This window comes from Apostichopus japonicus, chromosome 3 (genome assembly GCF_037975245.1).
Source record: "Apostichopus japonicus isolate 1M-3 chromosome 3, ASM3797524v1, whole genome shotgun sequence".
Taxonomy (NCBI): domain Eukaryota; kingdom Metazoa; phylum Echinodermata; class Holothuroidea; order Aspidochirotida; family Stichopodidae; genus Apostichopus; species Apostichopus japonicus.
Genome location: NC_092563.1, coordinates 25,316,143 through 25,338,950, shown reverse-complemented (window position 1 = coordinate 25,338,950; position 22,808 = coordinate 25,316,143). Strand labels below are relative to the sequence as shown.

Genomic DNA, 22,808 nt, shown 5'->3' with positions numbered 1-22,808 from the left:
TCGTCCAATAATTTAATTTCTTAAAGCTGCCAGTGGTTGGTTTTTTGGTAGTTTCTAATATTATACTGATTTTACATCCTGGCATTTATCTGATCACATACTTGGCTAGGCTAACTGTGCTCCCGGCCCTAGTAGACTTCTTATGAACGTATGGTTTAATACACCTGCTGTACCTACAGATAAAATTATAATAAGAGCACAAAATTACAAAAATTTATATTTGTGTGTCAAGTTGTAACCAAGATATTCCCACTTTCAGCTGTTTAAAATCCATGAGTTAGTGGCATAACGTCCATTGTTAACATAAATAGGACCAAATCCACAATTCACAATTATTGCCATGTTGGTGACAACACAAAGGAAGCATATCACTGCTGAAGTGATTACTCTTCACAGTGAAATGCACTAACAACGTGGGATAGCATTCAGTATATTAACATGTAAAATTTGAGGAGAAAAAGTTTCCTGTCAGAATAGCAATACTACTATTACTACATTTATTTAATTCCTAATACATGGACTGATAATAGGGTATGTGCTCCTTTAATATGTCTGATGTAAGTTATTCCTAAGACATGGACTGATAATAGGGTACATGGGGTGTGTGTGCTCCTTAAATATGTGTGATGTATGTTATTCCTAAGACATGGACTGATAATAGGGTATGTGGGGTGTGTGCTCCTTTTTATATGTGTGATGTACGTCATTCCCAAGACATGGACTGATAATAGGGTTTGTGGGGTGTTGTGGGCTCTATTAATATGTGTGATGGGGTTATGGTCACTGGCTGCTTAGTGGTCACAGTAATCCTTTCTTGTAACCATATCAATTGACCTGATATTGCTTCCTGTTATCAGATGATATGTCACTGTTATATATCTTTATTTTGTGTTTTCAGATGAATTGACCCATCTTTTGAAGAAACTGTCTCTGGAGAGGTACGCTCCAATGTTTGAAGATCAGGAAGTTGACATGGACGCCTTTTTGGCTCTCAATGAGTCCGATTTGCTGGAAATGGGAATTGATGTCTCTGGACATAGAAGGCAATTAATGAATGTTATTTTAAAACAAAACTAAGGAACACCATTTTATAACAAGATGAAAGCATTCCTGATTGGAAAACACCATAGACCTGAATTCAGCCTGTGAATAAACGTCACCAAAGATCTTAGTTCATGCAGCCCCTGAATAAACGTCACCACAGAACTGAGTTCATTCAGCCGGTGAATAATTCGTCAAAGAACTGAGTTCATGCAGCCGGTTGATAAACGTCGTCAAAGAACTGAGTTCATGCAGATGGTGAATAAATGTCATCAAAGAACTGAGTTCATACAGCCGGTTGATAAATGTCATGAAAGAACTGAGTTCATACAGCCGGTGGATAAACGTCTTCAAAGAACTGGGTTCATGCAGCCGGTGAATCAGTTCATCTGAATTCGGTTAGTTAAGGTCATCTTATAATTGAATGTAGGCTACAGGAAGGACATCTTCTAGAACTGACGCACCCTGCATCAGTAACTTCAGGATCTGGATTAAATACAAAGTCTCTTAATTTCAGGAACACAATAATATTGATTGCAATGATTCATTACTGCATCTCAACTCAAGGATTTTGCCCCAATTAGTACTAATGGAGTGAAATCTTAAAGTAAATATTTAGTAAATTTGTTGTTGCCTAATAAAGTAAGAATAGAATGTTACCAATGGTTATGATTATCATGGAAAACTGTTAGAATGTATTTTTGCAGCAGGGAGTCCTGATATAATTGTTGTTGTCTAGAGATTTAGTTCAATGTTGTAACAGCTGATGTCATTCAGGGTCTTGAAAGGTTTGTAGAAGTAGTAAGAGTATTAAGTAAGTATTAAGTAAGAGAAGTTGGCTTGTGGCCATTAACACCGAAGTATGGGTAATCATATATTTAAGGTCAGTTTAACCCTCAAATCTTTTAGGTTTGATGTTAATCTCTAATGAAAACTCTTAATGGAGATCATATGATCATGAACTTCCAGCAAACTAGATTAGTCTATCAACTACTTTAAGGAGGGCTTAGGTCTAGCATTTGGGAGGCACCTCCAAGTGAACAAATGATGCAAATAATGTTCAGTACCTTGTATTCTTGTAACTACCTTCAACCATAAACTACCTTCACCCATAAACTGCCAATTTGTAACAAAATAACCACTGACAATAAATGTTCAAGAGCTCAAGCTTGTAAGTCTAGAACAAAGCCTTGATTTAAAGTGGATTTGATAAAAGTTCATGGAAGAAAACATAACGGGTTCAGAGAAATTATGCAAAGTCTTGGATAGATATTTTATAAATTTATTTGCTGCTTTTCACCATTCCAACTCGCCTCTATAGGTTCCAACTTAATTAAACTCTGTAGGTTGCAACTGATGATTTGGAATGCATAAAATATTCTTGTATTGCATAGCTGTGATGTGAATATGTGAAATTAACATTTCTTATAAAAGGGTATTGCAAGGCGACTGATTGGTTGCATGTGGTGTTTGCGACCTTCGTGTTCATCCACCTTGCAGCCATCTGCGATCGACTGACAATTATTGAGGACTATCATTTCATTCGCAATACTAATGAGGCTGTTTTAGAATATTTTATATTAATAAGTTCTGTCCTTTACATTTTACTATTTATTGTAATTTCCTTATTCTTTATGTCGTGAGAGTTAAGATTTGTTCTGTTTATATTATAATAGTCTACGTCGGGATCACGCTGTTCAGACTTATTTATATACAATGTCAAACTTTCAAGATTAATCAATCTTTATTCATGTCACTTTGAGCAAACCTTTCATCCATGTTGATGGCCTACATTGCTCTTTCATTAAATTAATGGAAGGTGACCACATAGTTTCCAAAATATCTGGAAATTGACATCCACATCCCTCCTCCACCATTTTGACATCAAGGGTCACTTCTGTACCTTTCCTGTACCTTTGTAGGATTAATTTTACAATGTTTCTCATTGGTTTGGTAGTTCTATATGTTTCAAGGATAATCAGGGTCAAATGCCAAACTTTACAAGTATTTTGTCCAAAAAAACTTGCCTTTTACTCCTTTTGATCACTCGGTGCAAAAATGTTCTTTTATGTTCATATGAGGCTATGAAATTATAAAAGGATTGTCATTATATCTATACATATATATAATACATTTATAAAGGGCCATAACTAAAACAATATTCGATGGCATACAAGGTCTTTACATGTCTCATTATCTGTGATACACGAAGAAACTTGTAGTTTTAACATTCATAGTTTTAACAATTACAGCTTGTGTTCATGCTGTGTTTTTAACTGGAGGCCAATCAGTTATATTGAATAACTCAAGTGAATTCTTGACAAATTTGCTGATATTTCTAGGACAGTACATAAACTAAAGTCACTTTTCCAGGAAACTTAATCTGTGACAGTTCATAAATTCATGGCACTGTTCCCAGAAATATGACATCTGGTTACTTTACTTTAATGTCTGATTAAACACTAGCTGTTTATATTCTATTGTCCAGCTTTAAAGATTATTTATACTATTTCGTGAGAGTTAATGGCATGCAATAAAGGTATCAGCACATTGCACTAATAGACATAGGAGGTAATGGGAGGTACATGGGAGGCATTAATACAAGAAGGCAAATTTATCGTCGCATAGGTTCATTGAATCTTGTCATTCTACAGAAATCACTTTTCAGCTAGTATGTAACTCATGTCTTTTTCCGTCCATGATTTTCCTCCGTCCATGCTTTGTCCACATCTTTGAAAAGGTAATTTTACAATGTTACAGAAATAAATTGATATAATTAATATTAATTGGTGGTGCCATGCTCCTTGTATTTTTTATGTTCATACTTCTTCTTTTTAAGCTGACCAGAAAGATTACAGGCTTTGTTCTTAGACGGCACAATGGCCTCATTGTTGATGACAATTACCTCTACAGAAATTACCCAGAGATTTACCCAGAAATTACCCAGAGTGCCATCAATCTTTCACCAGAACATATAAATATAGATGAATATATAACTTACACATTTAGTAACTATAATTATAAACATAACTTTAATAAAAAAAATATGAAAACATTGTTGTCAGAATCGTTCCTGTGCAGATGTTATGTTTTGTAGGTAAGAAGTGCTTCAGTGCTGTACAAAATCTGTAAACAGTACAAATTTTGCACATTATGAAAAATATAAAAGTGCTGTCTGTAAAAATACTGGAGAATCTCCCCCCCCTCCCCACAATGCTACAATAATAATTTACTAACATTTATTGCATACTTAAGAAGAAAAGGTGGTACATGCTGGCCGTTTTTTAGCAAAACATACATTATTTGCATGATACGTAGTATACAATGCAATAATTATAAGACACTATGACAAAAGTAGAAACCTTGTGATGTACAGTTCTGACAATAGGCACTGATGGTCTACTGAGATAATGTAACTTTGTTGATTAACGTAATCAATCCACCATCCACAATATCTGTTGGACAAGATCACTAGAAGCAAGTGGTGAAAGCATGTACCTGGTAAACCACTAAATTCAGCTGTTACCACGGTAGCGGGAGCTGTAAGAGATGAAAGACTACTGGATGGCAATGACTTGGTTCTGTGTGTACATATCCATAGCAGTGTCTGGTAACCCACTACTCCAGCTGAAACCGTACTAGCGATGTACTAAAGGATAACAGACTACCTGATAACAATGGTTTGGTTTATGTACATGTCTATAGCGGTAACTTGCAAGTCACTACTCCAGCTGTAACTGTGATTGCCATAAATGTAAGTGATAACAGACTACAGTTAACACTGACTTGGTACTGTGTACATATCCATAGCTGCGACTGGTAACCCACTACTCCTGCTGTAACTGCAGTAGCTGTGACTGGCAAGTCACTATTCCAGCTGTAATTATCATAGCTGTGACTGGTATGTAATTCACTACTCCAGCTGTAACTGTGGTAGCTGTGACTGGTAACTCACTATTCCAGCTGTAACTGTGATAGCTGTGACTGGGAACTCACTACTCCAGCTGTAACTGTGATAGCTATGACTGGTAACCCACTACTCCAGCTGTAACTGTGATGTGACTGGTAAGTCACTTATTTAGCTGTAACTGGTAGAGAACCAAGAGTTGATAGCTTCCATTCTTATGGACAAAGATAAATTGGTAATCAAATCTCTGCCCTCGTCTTCATCCTGTATTGGAGGCAAGAAAGCATATTTAGGCCAAAATAAACTACCAAAAAAAAAAGGTTACAATGAAGTAAAATATGATAAGAAAAGGGCCAGAAATGAAAAGAGGTAAAAGTGAATCAAGTGACAAAATAAGTTAACAGGCAATAAGAAACAATCAGTTAATGTAGGTATTGCTTATGACAACTTAACTGGTAACTTCTTAATAGTGACAGTATGGCCAATAAAGATGGTGCAGTGCATATTACCATCAGTCTCTCCCCCCCCCCCCCACCCCACCAAAGAAAATAGGATGCCAGGATCAACCAGAAAAGAAAAAAATTGGTGGTTACAATGCCTAAATTTGCATATTCATAGTGTGGGGTAAGCCATGCTAATATACATGTGCACACCAAAATGAAGAGGTTCATCTATTGACTAATGCAGCAACATATAAAGAAAGGTATGAGGAATCAGTTATCATGTTGACAAAGCATCAAACAGTTAAATTCACTGGGTAAGGATTTTACAGTATCGAATTATTTTTACTCCAATTCGTTTAAGATTCGTTACTATAGATTGAGTGTCAACAATTGAAGTGGAATACTCCCGACACAACGCTAATAAAAATGTCAAAAGTGTTTAAACAATGTTCATTATAATGAAACAGGAGAAACACACAGTTCAACTTGAAACATGTTGATAATTCTTTACCGCACTTTCCATGTATATAGTATCATAGCATCCATATGTGTAAATATTTATTACCATATTATGGATAACATTAGAACAGTATACTGTAAGTAATTCATGAGAGCTTTTACCATTGTTTGATCTTTAGTTTTGATTGACAGTTGGATATATTACAGGCATGGATGTGATAGGCTCCCAAACCCTACCCCACTACGTCAAATGTTAGACCCACTGCTGTGTTTGGATTATGTGGACTAAACTATTCAAATTGAATACTCCCAACACAACACTGTAACCAAAATCATACATGCAAAAACAAATGAACTTAACTTCAACGAATCTTCAGTTTACAATGAATGGAAACTAAATTGACTTCTACTTCCAACCACGACAGGACTATCTATCTTCTTTACACTATCTTCTTCAAAATGGAAAATGTATCATTTTCAATTTTTTCACCAAAATTTTCAAAGTATGACGTGGGTATGTGAATATTGTTTTTTTGTAATCTCAATGTGTCCAATCTACAAATAAGTTACATTTCCTTAAAATAGACAAAATTACCTATACAATGATACCCTGTTTGCATACTTTAGATCACATTGTTCATGACTCGGTTTACCTATTTATTGAATTGCCCATTAATAACAACAGTGTCGTTGGTCCTTATTTGATAACAGCAATTGTAGCACATTGAGGAATTGTAAACTGTTATGTCATTATGCGACATCGATTTGGTATTAACACAATGACTAAGGAACAGAAATTTTGTCTGTTTTGGCATTCCATATTGAATCTCCCTTAAAGACTTACTCTGACAACCTGGCAGTCGATCCGGCCGATCTCATCTGAATATTCTATATTAAACTGGTCTCCATGATACAGCATAGACACTAGAAAGGGAGGAGATATAACATACTGTGAGAGTTATAAATCAGACAGATTCAACTTTCTTGGTGAAGCTGCTTGTTAACAACAAACCATAGCATTCCATTACACATTCAAGGCTGTCAACCTAAGTTACAATCAAACACCTAAAATGAGTACTGGGCTCTGTTACTAATCCATTAGAAATCCACCAAGGCCTTAGAGTGGTGGTTTCCTAACTAACATAAGTTTATTCTAGAGATTTATCCTACTCATACATTTGAATTCTACAAAGGCTTCAATTGATTGCTGACTGGGTTCTTTCACTCAGTCAGTGGACCAACAAACAACATGAATTTCATGCGACAATATGTTTGAACTTACAAAGTTTGCAAGGCTTTGAGTCTTTTTTAATTCACCTAAAGAATGATATAATTTACATCCCCAATTCCACCAACAACTAGAGCTGAATCATTAGAGCAAGTATGAAGTTCAACCAAGCTTCACTATAAACGTTATCTTGCTTAAAAGTGTTAACATGTACAGTGACAAATGACCAACTGGACACAACCTTGGTCAAGGAGTCATGTGGACACATACTCATGTAAGACCCTCAAGTCAGTTTAAGTCAACAAATGTTGTATCTAATGTTACATTGACAAGGAATCACTACATCGTTTGCCTTCTGGTAACTAAGGAATGCATCTAGCAACAGCAGTGTACATGATGTTGTCATGACAACTGAGAAAACAAGGTTCTCATTTTCATTTGTTCAAATAATTTATCCATATAAACAAGGATTTAAAGACTTGGACCTCTGATGAGATTTATGTACTAAATGAGAGCATTTTCATACAAAATTCTATCGTTGAAATATTGTTATACAATGCTTTCACAACTTAACCTCTGCTGACCCTACATTACTAAAACCTCCACCAAAACAATAGGCTTATTGAACTCAACATCGGGCATCCACATAGTTAGAATGAGATTCATTCAAGATTCCCTTCTTGAGATATCATGTTTACAAGGTTTCCAGATTTTGACCTTTGCTAACCTCAAATGACCTTTGACCTCCAACAAAACCATTAGGTTTCATCTTCTCCATATGGAGCACCATATACAAAATGAGAAATTCATTCAAAATTCCGCTTGAAATATAATGTTTACAAGTTTTGCCTCTGATCCTATACATGACCTTTGACCTCAACAAGGTGCATCCAAAAAGTTTGAGATCTTTCGAACATTCCCTTTTATTTTTGTGAGATAACTTTTATGAGCAAGGTGTCACATATACGTACACACACCAACACACATGAATTCCATCATGATTGTAAATGCTGTGATTTACATTGAATGCAAACAGTGATATATTTGGAAGAATCCATATTTTGATGTCTTCAAGATTGAAGATTCATTCGCATTCAAGTTTGAAAGATTCATTCACAACCTGTGATCCAAACTGCCAATGATATAAAGATTTTCCAAGCAAAACCAGTAAAATCACCTCCAATGACCAGGGACATTTATGATCTTTCACATGGATAATTTCAAATTCATTTCATTTCGTTATTACTTACATGCTACGTTAATCCTTCACTGAAGGCCTAAAATGAAATCAGTATTAATCTTTGATATGAACTCACCTTGACTGGAGTCTTCTTTCCTAACTTGTACTGGATGACTAAACCAAATGATAAGAGGAAAGAAATGTATTCAATTCTTGGTTTGATATTGACACCGATAATTTAAAGCAGCTCTCCGACTTTGCTTATATTAGTTTTAATAACCTATCAAGTACTTCTTTCCAACTAAAACTCCCTCCCTCCTAGGTATAGTTAACAAATGAAGTTTAATTAGCAAGTACTTAATGAATCCAGTCACTCAAGTCATTTTTCTATGTTGGTATTTAATTACATCAACAGTAATATTTTGTATCATTTGAAAGTAGCAAATGATAATGACCATCACTGTCGGATTATCAGACGGCTTCATATGATTTATGAATATTAGCTCTGCTTGAAAAATGAATACTGTTTGAAAAGCCTACTTGTCAATGCACACCTCCGATTCTTCTTTTTGTTTTGTGCCTAATGTTGTCAGTAGTTATTACAATATTGCGAGAGCGTTGTGGTCAAGTGGTTAGGCAGTGGACTTTTGATCTATTAGGTTTGCAGGTTTGAGTCCTGGCCAGATCATTACGTTGTGTCCTTGGGCAAGGCACTTTATCTCCATTGCCTCTCTTCACCCAGGTGTATAAATGGGGACCTGTGAGATAAACTGTCAGTTAGGTGGTGTTTAGCTGCTGCCATATGGAGGGATTTGTCTCTATGTTTGACAGGTTATCGTTGACCAGGGTAATACTGTTATTCGCCTTGAGCACCGTTAATGGTGGATATGTCTGCACTTTATCAATCCTCAATATTATTATTATATTATTCATAAATGATCAATTGTCCAGGCATCAAGTACTGAATTCATTGGTACAATAAATGCCACGCACGCACAGCACACGTGTCTTAGAATGAATACATTGCTGGGTTAGTACGGTGTACATACATTGCTCTGGAGACTTACCAGAGATTGTCTACCACATGGACATTACCTTACAGCATTAACTTGTTTGTAAAGAAGATACTACAGTAGTTGCACTATACACCAGGCTCTGAATGTGCGATAGCCTTACCTTACACACCAGAATGGCTCCATAAATTCATCAAAGAGTGTCATATCTAGTATACAAATGTTCTGAAATATACAAGAGAGTAAATCAAAATTATGCGTCCATGGTCAATAAAGAGACATGATCAGGATGAAATCTCTTGTTGGTATGAGAGAAATCATTTAGCAAAATGACACACCTGCTAGGAGTATAAAAGAATGTTATTTGATACTGTATCAAAGCAGTGCAATTCATGACTAGTCATGCTCCTAATGCCTAATGCTCCTAATAATATAAAAAATGTCTGGGACCTGAAATTCTTAGAGTTTAATATTTTCATCCATTAACAGCCAGTTGCAAGCTAGCATGACTGAGATCTGCTACACTATAGTTTTAGTGTGTGTCATATTCAGTGGCTTTGCCCGACCAAAATCATGAATTATTACAAAGCAGGTAAAACAAAAGCACATTGATGCAACTTTGGCAATTTATATTATATGGAAAAGGTACTTTTTTTGCAACAATTTTTAATGTGACACATGATACTCCATTTATTTATGTTAAGAATGCATAAAAAGCTAGTTTGGTCTTTGGACATCTGCAAGCACCTTAATTGTGAGAAAAGAATTTCCTGTCTTAACAAATTCCTTGAAGGTACCTAAAATATAGTCATTTAAGAAGACACCTGAGGCTTGAATAAGCCAAATACAGTTCAATCTTGTGTTTACTTACAGGAAAAACACCTTTAAAGACATCAGTCTTCCAAGGCAAACATAGCTTCTTGTTCAAGTGCGAGTGTTCTTGTTCCTTCTCAGTCTTGATCAAATTGAGTCGTACCACACCGTCCTCTGTAAATAAATTGAAAATGTTAATTTAATCTGCAACTGCTGATTTTTGTCCTTCATGACAATTAGTGACTCTTACAAAACCAGCCATGCAACAACTTAAACTTGTGAGATTAGGAAAGATTATCAGGTGAGCAATAATAATTCATTTACGTTATATAATGAGAGCTTTTGACTTTGTTTTACTCTTTAACGAGATTAAACACAGATTGAAGCTAATTAAGCCTACAGTTTGAAGAACCTGCTAATCTGTCCTCTTAATTTCAATTTCAATACTTACTTATTACTTCTTTAGAACAGTGGAGACCAGTGAAGCGCTCAGTCCAGCAAAGAGCCCTCTGCTGTCTCAATTCAACATTGCACTGAAAGTCATGTAAACCTGAAGAAAAGGTCAGAGTAATATCATGTTGCAATATGCAATATGTTTGAGTGGCACAGTTTGGTCATGGAGTATTTAATGGTAGTTAACAAATAATTTTGCATTTCTTGTTCATATTTCTGGATAGTAGGAAAAGTATAGATGAAAATGGCATGTTTTTGAAAGTTTTGAAATCTGTATAGTCTGTGCTGGCTTGGAACTATTTTGGGTCCTGCAAGCTTATTACAAGAGTCAATGTTTAATTAGGTTCAACGCTGCCATGAAGTCACTGATGCAATCTTACAACAATACTAACGAGGATCAAAATTGGGCTGCACTGCTAGGACAAAGGTCACAAAATCATGCAGAGAGTACAATCTTAAGTGTGACAAAGTAAGTGGGCCTGACAATTCGATCCTAGCAGGATCTTCTTCAGAGACTAAATGACACTTGTCATTCAGCCTCTGAAGAAGATCCTGCTAGGATTGAAACGTCAGGCCCACTTTTTTTACACAGTCTCTTACACAGGCTCTTTAGTGGCAAATCACAGACTGGTTTGTAGAATGGATATCCAGCAATGACAACAAAATCCTAGTGAGTGATAATAAAACAATGCCAGAAACCCTCAGTAAGAACAGATACATTATTTTTAAGAGGGAAATACTAATGTGTAAGTGGAAGAATGTTTAAAGATTATAAATTACATTAAAATTCCATTACTGCAGTATATTATATAAATGTGTATGTGGATTATTTCTCACCACTGTTAAAGGATGACTTTAAGTAGAATTTTAGTCTTCGTAGTAAAAAGAAAAAGAAAAAGAAAAGAAAACTGGAGTGCTAGTAAACGTTTCTACAGCTATTCCAGTTTTATTGCTTTTCAGCTCTAAAATATGTTTAGTCTCTGCCACACTCCTGTATTTATAGGGCTTAACTGATGACATTGGCTCCGCTGTGCAGGTCAAAATGCTATGTAACATTAGTCCATAGTTTTACAAATTCTAATAGCACCAAAACATGTTCCTTTAACTTCATATGTACCACAGAGCACCCTCGAATAACATTCAACACCATCTTGTTACATTGTAAACTTGTGACTTGAGACCATCAGTCTTGTGTATTCATATGGAGTTAGACTAACTAGTCCCGCCGTTTTAATCGATGGCCCTTAGTCATATCTCAAAAGTGGTACAGGTATAGGAATACAACCCTGGACAGATATCAGTGGTTTTTATCGCTCTACAATATATCAAAGTTAATTTTGTGCCTTCAGTCAACCTGTCATTCTGTGCCTGCAGTTATTCCTTCATTCTATTTCCCTTAAAGACAGGGCTTGAAGAGAATGGTCCTTCATACTCACCATAATGGTTATCAACATCATCTGCTGCTGGTTTGTTATGAGTGTGTTGGTAAATCCTGTGAAAAACAGAACCAAGTGTTTAGCAGCTGACATATGAACAGACGTGGGATGGGAAGAACAAGTTCACCTGTCCACCCAATGTCCACCCAATGTCCACCCAATATCCACCCAATGTCCACCCAATGTAGCGTATGTATCCATGTGGGATACTACCCACCTGTTCTTCACTTGAGAGTATCCCCTTTCACGTACATACCCCGGCACAAAACATGTGTATCTTCCTGTGCAGATAATCGAGGGTTACCAGACTTCCTCGATTTCTGGAGACAGTCCCCCGATTTTGTGTTCTGTCCCCGGAAATGTCCCCCATGTTTATGAAGTCTGTCCCAGGAATATTCTTGAACTGTAAATCCGTCCTGATTAATTTGATTTTACATGGTTTGCCTTCCGTTCGTAGAAACAGCTTCAATGTAAGCATTGATTGTTTATTATTTACACAATTCATTTACACCTCATTTTAAAATGAGGTGTTCTAAACTTGAGCATTTGAGCAGCACCCCTGAAACACTCAGAGGCATCATTATTTTTATCTCACATAAAGCAGACCCCTTCATATTTTCAGTCCCTGTTAAGTTGCGAAGAAGTCATGTGATGACACATTACAACATAAAATAACAAACTGTCACAGAATTCAATTATTTTACATGGTTATTCCATCATTCAAGTTTCAAAGAAAATATGCCAGCTGTTGGTGTAGTAAATGAATGAAACAATCACAGAATATTGTGCAAGTTAATCACCCAAATAAAGTGAATAAAGCATATCTGTAATATTTGATATCTCAACATTGAAGCATGCTATTAAGCTGCAGTTGGATCAATGTGCTTGATTTCACAAGCTTGGGGTTTATACAATATTTCATTCTCAGCCTTCGCTATCCCTTTAATGATCAAACTCATCCATGATGATTTAGGTCAGACATACCTTGTTTGGTGGCCAAACAGTATTCTCTCCATCAGTGTAAACTTATGAAGACACAGAGAAACAAAAGCAATATCCCCACCATCCTGTTGGTGAACCAGAAAATGATAACGTTCAGTGGTTTCGATGACCAAACATATTCATAGTGTGGCAAGCCATACTTGTTAATATTCATGAACTTGTGCACACCAAATGAGGAGGGACTATCTATTGTCTAATCCCACAACTTATTAACAAAGGTGCCAGGAATTGGTTATCATGTTGACAAAGTCTAATTAGTGACATAGTATAACCAGAAAGCCAGTTGGCTTTGTGACTCCTTGCCATACAATGTGCTCAAAATTCAAAATAAAAATTGACTATTGTAGAGCAAGTGAGATAAATTTGTCCAAGAATTAAGTGAGAACCAGAAAAATTCAGAGACTGCCAGCTCCTAATTATAGCACTCCCTTGTGGGCATCAACCATGTCATTTGTTTTCATTTGTTAATATCAAGAGCTGAAAACAGGATACTATACACTCCAACAAGCTGGAAATTGGTGATGGTTATGAACTCCAACCAGCAAGAAACGGGACATTGCTAACTATGGTAATTAGCTGGAAATAGGACAAGATTATAGAAATGGTTTATATGGTTATTAATTATGGAAACCAGCTGGAAATGGGATATGGTTATGAACCATTAATGATAAGGAGTGTAAAAGCTCAGTGGTTAATGCCAGTGCCTTTCAATCATAAGGTCCCGAGTTCGAGTCACTCCAAGATTAATGTATGTCGTCCAGTTACAGAGTTGTTGACAATTGACAATTCATAATCATGGACGTTAAATATGAATCTAAGAGACTGACTTCAGTCAGCTTGCGGCTTTGATAAACCAATGATGGCTTCTTGGCGAATTCCTGCTTGCAGGAGGATCTAAAATACATACATAAATACATAGATACATACATACATTAATATCAGTATCAAGACTGGCATTGGTGTCTGGGTTACCAATCAGCAGAATAACTCCTACCTTCCATGTTGCTATAACCACACCAGGATGGATTATGTGAAGTTTCAGGGTCTCATCTTCAACTGCTGTAAATTTGTCTTGTTTTCCAGTCCATGGGATACTTAGAAGCAAAGAGCTTTTCTGTGGACTATATTTAGAAATCATAAAAAGGAAACACTAGTTAAACTGTGTAAATAATACTTCATGTGACCATAGCAGTTTGGTCATCAAAAGCAAAAATAAAACTTTGGATATTAAGTTGTGATATTGAAGTGTTCTGTAAGCAAAGCGTAATAATTCCTACATAATTTGACTAGAAAATATCACAGTATGGGAAATGTTGGCAGAAGTTTCATACTTTGCTTGAGAGAGCTTAGATCACAGCACGAAAGCTTATTAAGTTAAGTGTGAATAAATCGACTAAGAACTGAAAGGAAAATAAGCCCCACATTTTTTTGGATTGATTTATCTCAAACCATCTCAAACTATCAAATACTTAATGTCAACTATCCTTGAAATTTGTGATGAGGGTGATATTCAGTATGGTGGTGTACTAAGTATTAAGGTAGTGTAGTGTAGGTACGTAAGAGTAACAAAAGGTTCAAATAAACTGTTTCAGCCTTTTCATTGAAATTTCGAATGAAAAGTCAAGAGTTTGACAGATTAAGGGATATAAAAAAACTTTGATGATTTGTCGTCACTTTAGGGTTAGGTGAATAACCATGCTGCCAATGTGTGATGCACTGCATGGGGTCATGATTGTTTTGTAATCTAGACATGTCCAAATTATGAATAATTATACTCATTTACTTTTAGTTTATGAAGATTAACTTTGCAATTGTTTGGGTTTTTTCAATTGTAATTGGCAAGAAAGGAGGGAGGGGAGGGGCTAGATCAGGGTTGTCCAACCTACGGCCAGCGGGCCACAGTCCGGCCGGCCGCAGGGTTGCGTCCGGCCCGCCAGCGATGCTCTACGGTGTGAAATTTAGTGAGCAGATTTATTGATAACAATTTGAAGCTATATAATCAATCATTCGAACCTTCTGGGTCCAAAAAAACTGCATACAGGTCAGTTTGTGTGACACTCTCTCAGCGGAGGGGAGGGGGGGTGCCGGCTGGACTTTATTCATCTGTTTTATCAGGAAGGAAAATAAATCAGTGCGCTCCGCACGCAGTGCTCACATTTTGTTGCCTTGGGCTTCGCGCAAAAAAATCGAAAAATCGAGCGTAGGGTTCATGCGGCCCCCTCCTTCATCATAATCATTCCATGTGGCCCTCCTCTGAAGAAGGTTGGACAACTCTGGGCTAGATGGAACTGGGTTTTGACAACATGTCAGCATAGAAATAGCATGAAAACAACTACAATATATCACAGTTCAAAATCTCTGCATACTTACCATCCTGGTACCGGCAAGCCATCTTTTTCGAACAAGATAGGTGCTTTGGCAGTAAAACGTATGCTGTGAATGTTTTCCAGTGAGAGGAATTCCAGGCTGTACCACCTGATCGTCACAGATGTATTAAATTTGAAAACATCCGAGTGAGCGTAAACATGTTCTGTATCATTTCGATCTATAAAAACAAGATTCCACTCAACTCCAAAGTTCCTGTAAAAGTGGGAAGAATAAGTATAAGATCCTTTGTGAAGTATTTCACAGTGCGTGTAGGTTACCTTTTTTAGCGATGTCCAGTAAAATGATTGGAAATTTGATCCTTACAGAGAACCTGTATATGAATGATAATCACCTCTTACAGCAAACCAAAATCAACTTTACCATGCATGTATGAAACCAATTATACATAATCAAGACTAATTATCATCAGCACAAAGTAAATACAGATGGAGAAAGGAGTGGATGTGTTCATTGTGGTAATTACCAAAGTCACCCTCAAAGGCCCTGTGCAGCTGCTATACAGGAATTAGTTGCAAGAGAGATTAATCTAATGACTATGCAGAACATGGATGAATATGGATGAGGAGCAGTAATCTTCAAAATCACTTAAAACATAGAACAACTTTCAAAGGTAGTATTAAAAGTTAGCATAAATCTTGAATTTTGTTGAAAGAAAAGGTCTTTGCATCAATTAATGGAAGAAATTTTCAACTCATTTCGAACACATCATAAACTTGCAACTTGTTGACAGAAAAAAACTTTAATTTTGCCTTTAATCAACCTCCACAGCTTAAAACCACAAGCCTTCAATCTTTCAGTTAACAATATTAGCCCCATCCAGATGGCAAAGCCTTTAAGACACTTTTGACATACATATAGGCAAAGTAACCTTGGACATAAACTAAAAGAAATATCACCAAGAATATGCACAAACTAGCACAAAGTAATCAGCTAAAGTATATTTCTGAGCTCAGAACCTTCAAAGAAAGTCCAGAGGAAAATTGAAATTTTGACAGATTACATAGGAACATTTTTTAAGTATCCCAGGTGGTGGAATGTGAAACGTGATATCATAGAAGCACACAAACAAATCTGTTTTGTGTTTCGTCTTGAAAAATGTGCTTACAAATTTCTCCTCCAAATTTGGATGCATCTCACTTTGAATTTACTACCATCCTTGGTAAACACTGTTAACTTTACATCCCCTAGGTAAAAGTTGGAACCCTATCCAATCCAAGGTAAAACATAATGTAAAACAAAACAGTTTACTGTTGGCGTTGAACTATGACATCATACTTGTTTGCTTCAAGTTCACTACCGCTACAAACAATGACAATTTCAATTATCCATGCCTAATGAAGGCAACATATGTAGGAACTGAATTGCAAATTTGACAAGGATGCTTCAAATTTGTTCCTCTTTCATCAGTCAAATAAATGTTATCCACCAAAATATCCTTTAAAAAGCTAAATAACCAAATTTAAAATGGTTTAAAATGCTAATATCGTGCAACATCTTAGATATTTGTACTGCAGATGGGTATCTAAAACATCTCCTCATCATCGAACCCATGTATGCTAGAAGGGCTGAATAGAGGACCAAAACACTTACCTTAACATCATATCTATATTTGCTGGTAGGGTCGTGTAGGGATCTTTCTTCTTAAGGAGATTTTTTAAACGAACATTTCTCCTTTGTATGCATCTGAAAACAAAGTCCAAATAAAGACAAATAGGTTGTGAGGAGACAGGTAAGCGAGGAGCGAAGTAAATCATCCTAACGTCAAGTCAACACTAGTAGTATTAAATTATCTCATATTCAAATTACTATTTAGTTCATGAGTAGTTTGCTAATGATGAACTTATCTGTTGGAAATATGTAGTAAATAAACTTGTAATACAAATATGCCAATACACCAACGTACATACAGTATGTATGATGTATATACAACAGTAACGTTTGATTATTATTGCATATATTCTATAATCAATGAATATGTCAGGTAACAAATGACTTCAACTGAAACAGCAAACTCATTGTTATTTGCTCCACTATATATTGCCTTACACTGTCCAAAACAGACATTTAATAAGTAGTGAAGTGATATATTCATGGCAAACTGCAAGCTGCCTAGTGAGTTTAATTTCAACATTATTTAAGAACATTCAGGGCTTGGAAACAATGTGATAGCAAGGATACTGTGTTTGTGTTAAAGGGCCTACTTGCACCACAACATGTCAATTCATTACCTAAGCCCTAAATTTTAGCATTTAACGAATGCTGCCTTCCATGTAATGCATCCCCCCCCCCATTCTCTTATGTACATAGTAAATACCTTTCCATAAAAGCGGTCTTCCATTTAATGCCAGCATGAATGGTATACACAGAGTCAGGTCTCCCAGGCTGTGGTAGCTTGAACCGTTTGTATAGTGGCTGCCAAAGTAAACTATTGAGAAAATATGAGAATGAATGAATGCAGGAAAATAGAACATACTTAAAGCCAATAATTGTCTATGGTTGGTTCCATAGACTACTCTCACACTGTTCTTTCTGTTAAAGGAAAGGCCCTGCCCTAAGTGGTTCCAATTAGGGGAACAAATCTCTCACCCATAGCAACATTATTCTGATGGCCCCACACACCAACCCGAGTGATAATATTCCCATCAAAAGTTATGTTTACAAGTCTAGGCATAAAAGCTACACACACCCACCATCACCATGGAATGGATTCATTTTGCCTACGGCAAGGAACTAAATACATAGGTTCTAATGAGAATTATACCTAGTTCAATGTCCATTGCTGGATACCATATATTGCTGTAATATTTCACAAAGGATAACAAGTTACTGTCTTGAAAAAGGACATATCCACCTCATGAAATTACCCGACATATCAAAAACCTAAGTAAAATCGTCACATTAGTAAGGTATTTGAAACCATTTCAGGTATTCGAATGGCATAACAATTCAAATTCATAATCAATTAACATAGTCAAGTTTGTAGCAGTTTATTGGGCTGTAGATATCTAAAGGCAATTGAAAGAGAAACTGTAAAGTTGAGAGAGAAAAAGAAATAATGCTTTAACTTTTTAACCATTATTATTTAAAAAATTACTTAAGCCATGGTCACTCTAAGGGGTTACAAGTCAGACAATACTTCTTGAACCATGGTCACACCTAGGGGTTACAAGTCCAATGTTTCCCAGGTTAGGTTAGCCTCACAGTATTTACCAGGTAGAAGTCACAACCAGTGGTTATTAGCCCAACAATGTTTTCAAAACCATGATCACACCCAGGGTTACAAGCCCTACAATTTTCCCAGGTCATGGTCACTGCCCAGGGGTTGCAAGACCTGCAATATTTTACAGGTCAAATAAAAGGTCACACCCAGGAGATACAGGTAGTATAATGCTTCCAAACCTCAGCATATTTTGTATTTTACTTACTTATCTCCAGCTAGTTCCATCCACCTTTGGCAGACACACGAGCAGGTCATAAGGTCATGCGGAGTCAATAGCTTAAAAATGCTCACAAGAACCTCTGTTGGTAAACTGGAAAATGACCAGATTGTTAAATCTCAATGTTAAATTATCACAATGATGTCATAGATAGTTTTATGCTATTTTCTGTGTATTTCAGAGAATAATTTAGTGTTCAATATTTTTGTAGCAGCTTTAATTGAAGGCTATGAATTTTCTTACATAAAATACTATGTGTTCCTGTGTAAAAAATTGCTACACACCTTTGGACTTATGTATCAATTTGACCATTTTGCATATCAATTTGACCATTTTGCATATCAATTTGACCATTTTGCATATCAATTTGACCATTTTGCATATCAATTTGACCATTTTGCATATCAATTTGACCATTTTGCATATCAATTTGACCACTTTGCATATCAATTTGACCACTTTGCATAGCATTTTGTGATGCGATACTGGATAAATTGTTCCCTGTACATCCTATAAACTTTAATGGGTACAAACAAAACCATCATACTTAGCTATATATGAAATATCTCTGTGATGATCAATGCTCCCAAACAACTAAGAAAATCTTGCAAGATTTGCGAGATATCCTTAGATATTGCGTCTAGGAGCATTCAAATCTGTGACGTCATGTAACCACTAGATCTGGAATATTTTGCTTTCACTTGGTATTTTGGTCATATTTCCAATGTAGCATATTAACAGTGTAGACACTGGCAATTGTTAGTTGGTGTAACCACTTGAGGCAATTGTTAGTTGGTATGAAGAGCTTCAATATTTGACATTCAGCAATTGCAAAACCCTTATTCCTTTGACTTTGACTTTACATTGGTTTCCGACATTAAACAGCTTACTCATAGCCTATCACATTTTTCATAAGTGGTATGCACTATGTGTGCTCTGTTCTGATTAACCCTTCAAATTACATAGGAGTATTAGCTCAGTGGTTAACGCCGGTGCCTTTCAATCATAAGGTCCCGAGTTGAGTCACTCCAAGATTAATGTATGTCGTCCAGTTACAGAGTTGTTGACAATTGACAATTCATAATCATGAACATTAAATATGAATCTAAGAGACTGACTTCAGTCAGCTTGCGGCTTTGATAAGCCAATGATGGCTTCTTCGCGAGTTCCTGCTTGCAGGAGGATCTAAAATACTAACATACATACAATTACTTACTCATGAACTGTATGTGTCTTCTTATTAAACCGCTTCAGTGAGTTGAGCTTCAGTTTGGGAGGTGCCTTTCTGGGTTTTAACTTTGATGAATCAGTCACAACCTCAGGTGTCTCTTTGTCAAACCTATTAATAGAAAAGAAATATCAATTATACATTTTTAAGTTTTAAGAAACTTTTATGAATTTATGAAGCCAGCATCTGTAATATGATGAAGTCATATTGACACGTTCCCATTATGGAGTCAGTCACTCTAAAAGGTGGCCCTAGCACAACCTTGTTCCTCAGCCGGCCCCTGTAGTTTAATTTAACGTAGCGGGACTCTGTATTAAATAGGACATAATGACAGGTCCATTTTATGCAACCAACCTCTGTAATATGATGAGGTCATTCATGAAAAATCCCTCTTCATGCAACCAGCTGTTATGAGATCATACTGATGATGCTCAATTCTGTCTTTCGTTCAGGATTTCTTATGAAATAATGCTGTATTCATGTGTTTATTACTTTTACTGTTTCACCTTGGGTAATAAACATTCACCCCTCCCATAAAGGTATGCATTGAAGCTGGGCATTATGACCATAAAGGATTGTACTGTGAACTCCCCCACACCAAAACTTGAACACACATTCAAGTATAAAATGGTAAAATTTGTTCAATGAGTGACAACTGTAGAGTTTCCTTAAAGTTCCTTATAAATTTAATATGTTCATGTGGCCTTACATTTAAAACATGACATTGAGATCACTGTACTAGCCAGCAAAGGAGTTTGGTCAACTTGTTCCTGATTTTCTGATTTTTTTTTTAGAAAAGTTACCTCAGAAGAAGAAGAAACTACGTTTCTGGTTTTTGGTTTTGCTATTATTATTTATTATAGGTTCCAGTGATTCCCTTTAATTTAGTTTGAGGACAAAAAAGCAAATACACTCAACAATCCCTCTTCCATTCTTACAAGAAGCAGAAGTGAAAACATTCAAATAACAGTACATCTCAGACTGGAATTAAAACACATTTTTGGATGAACTTACCCTACACTACTGAGATGATTTCCATGTTTCTTAGCCTTGGAACTGCTATCCAAAGATAGACTTCTCAAGTAAGAGTTGAGCTTATCCTGGTGATTAGTCATATCAATAGCTTGGATAACACTTCAGTTGAGACTGCTGAAGTAGAAAACAAATGATGAGTGTCAGAAGAAAAAACTAATTACTCTCAAGTCAGTGTTAATAATTCTTTTTCGTAACGTCCTTCATGTTTTGCTCAAATTACCTCGCACAGTTAAGTTGTATGATATGTTTTGATATGATAGTGCTTAGTTTAGTATGCTGCTAGTACTGTGATATGGAACAACTTTATATGCAAGTGTGCCATTTTCAGAGGTATAACCTAGTCTTTAATGACTTTTCACCTTTTTTGTTAATTCTCAGTAGACTAATGTTAGAAAGACTACTAGCCAAGCGCAGGCCTAACTTAGTCAGATGGACAATGGCATATCAAATTGAATTTCATTCTTCACTAAGTAAGAAGGCTAGCCTATGAGCACAACCCTCTGAAAGTTTTTTCTTCAAAACTGAAGCCCAATTCAAACTAGTTTAGGCTCAGTGCTTTAATACCATTTTCAAATTCAGCATGAGATTTACATCATTGCAACAAGTGTTCATGGCCATACATCTCTTTAAGATTTACTGGGTCATGACCAGAGAAATGACTTGTTTCTTAATTTGAATGTATCTCACTTGTTGCCATTACCAGATTTGACGCTACCAATTTGGTGATAAAAAAGAATAGAAATGCTGTGCAATCATAACAATGAATATTCCACTTTACAGATGGATATAGTTGGCTGCTGCTTAATTAATGCATTTGTAAGCAGTTCAAAAAGCAACATTGTTCCAGCATCTTTCTTGAATATTGAAATATGGTAGTAAACTACTAGTTTAAATAAATATATATGTCACATAAACAATACAGCAATGAGAAAAGGAGATTGTGCAGAATATTTGAGTGTTATGATATTCCTTTTTTGTTTGTGACGATATGTTTTGTGGTTTGTTTACCGGTTTCTTATAAGCTATATAATTTACTTTTTAGTATAAAATTATATCTATCAGTATCTATCAGTGCAGCTACATAGGCCTAGGTATAACACAGTACGCAAAGTAAACACAAAGTTACCAAAAGCCACACTGGCATACATTTTCTACAATAGGCCTTAGGCTAATGTATGGAGCTCTTGGTCTAGCCTTCTCTTTTTAACTTACAAAATAAATTCAGTACGACATTTCAACCCAACTACACCAATAAACTCCGAATGGTATTGATTCCCAACATAGTTTCGCCAATATCAAGTTTTGGTTCGCTATGCCTATCTTGCTACTGTAGTGCTGCTATAACTAGTTAACCTTACGTTAATAACTAAGGACAAGGCTAGGATTACATATGCATACTTTCGTAAGATCGGGATTAGCATGTAACTGGTAACTGCTACAGTGCTAGGCCTAGTGCTAGAACACTTCGAAATGTAGTCTACGTTTTAGCGTCACGTCGCTAAGCGACAATTCTACCACGAATCGGTTTGCTCGGAATCATCATCGGAAAACAGTTGTGATGGTGAGTTGGTAACAATACTATACGGGTAATCTGAGTTCTGAAAGGTTCAGAATGTGCTTAGTTACAATTATTATGAAGCTACTGTCTAGTCTGCAGGTTGCTCGAACACGACCAGAAAACAATCAGAACTAAAGCTTGCTGTACTGTTATTCTGCGTATACCTCCTCAACTGCAAATCTGAAAC

General features: G+C 36.1%; 2 protein-coding genes across 10 annotated transcripts in view; one reads left to right on the top strand and one right to left on the bottom strand.

The window, feature by feature from the left end:
- LOC139965622 (ankyrin repeat and SAM domain-containing protein 6-like) overlaps positions 1 to 3,832 on the top strand; it is a 31,816-nt gene extending 27,984 nt beyond the window's left edge. For all 3 annotated transcript variants that reach the window (XM_071968182.1, XM_071968181.1, XM_071968180.1), the window contains exon 12: positions 899 to 3,832. In XM_071968182.1, coding sequence (XP_071824283.1) covers positions 899 to 1,077 — 179 coding nt within the window. In that variant the 3' untranslated portion in view covers positions 1,078 to 3,832. The remainder of the gene's footprint in view (positions 1 to 898) is intronic.
- LOC139965625 (F-box only protein 15-like) lies at positions 2,310 to 22,767 on the bottom strand. 7 transcript variants are annotated; one of them, XM_071968187.1, is made up of 16 exons: positions 22,462 to 22,767; positions 21,043 to 21,177; positions 20,017 to 20,139; positions 18,789 to 18,893; positions 17,678 to 17,788; positions 16,954 to 17,046; positions 15,346 to 15,555; positions 13,970 to 14,096; positions 12,958 to 13,040; positions 11,974 to 12,029; positions 10,536 to 10,634; positions 10,143 to 10,258; positions 9,435 to 9,496; positions 8,395 to 8,432; positions 6,695 to 6,774; positions 2,310 to 5,212 (listed from the first exon to the last, which is right to left on the bottom strand). In XM_071968187.1, exons 2-16 carry the CDS (start codon positions 21,141 to 21,143, stop codon positions 5,120 to 5,122), a joined length of 1,497 nt encoding a protein of 498 aa, XP_071824288.1. In that variant the 5' UTR covers positions 21,144 to 21,177; positions 22,462 to 22,767; the 3' UTR covers positions 2,310 to 5,119. The 7 variants fall into 7 exon arrangements, with proteins under 7 accessions (XP_071824288.1, XP_071824289.1, XP_071824290.1 ...); XM_071968188.1 differs by having other exon boundaries at positions 21,043 to 21,174; XM_071968189.1 differs by having other exon boundaries at positions 22,545 to 22,767.
- Positions 22,768 to 22,808: the final 41 nt, after the last annotated feature.

Bases quoted from the DNA above. Each gene is read 5' to 3' on its own strand.
- LOC139965625 (XM_071968187.1), bottom strand. From the start codon at position 21,143: ATGACTAATCACCAGGATAAGCTCAACTCTTACTTGAGAAGTCTATCT. The intron at 14,097-15,345 runs GTAAGTATGCAG...TTCTAAATATAG, and splicing joins GGCTTGCCGGTACCAGGATG to TCCACAGAAAAGCTCTTTGC. The intron at 6,775-8,394 runs GTGAGTTCATAT...CTCCCTTTCTAG, and splicing joins GAAAGAAGACTCCAGTCAAG to TGTCTATGCTGTATCATGGA.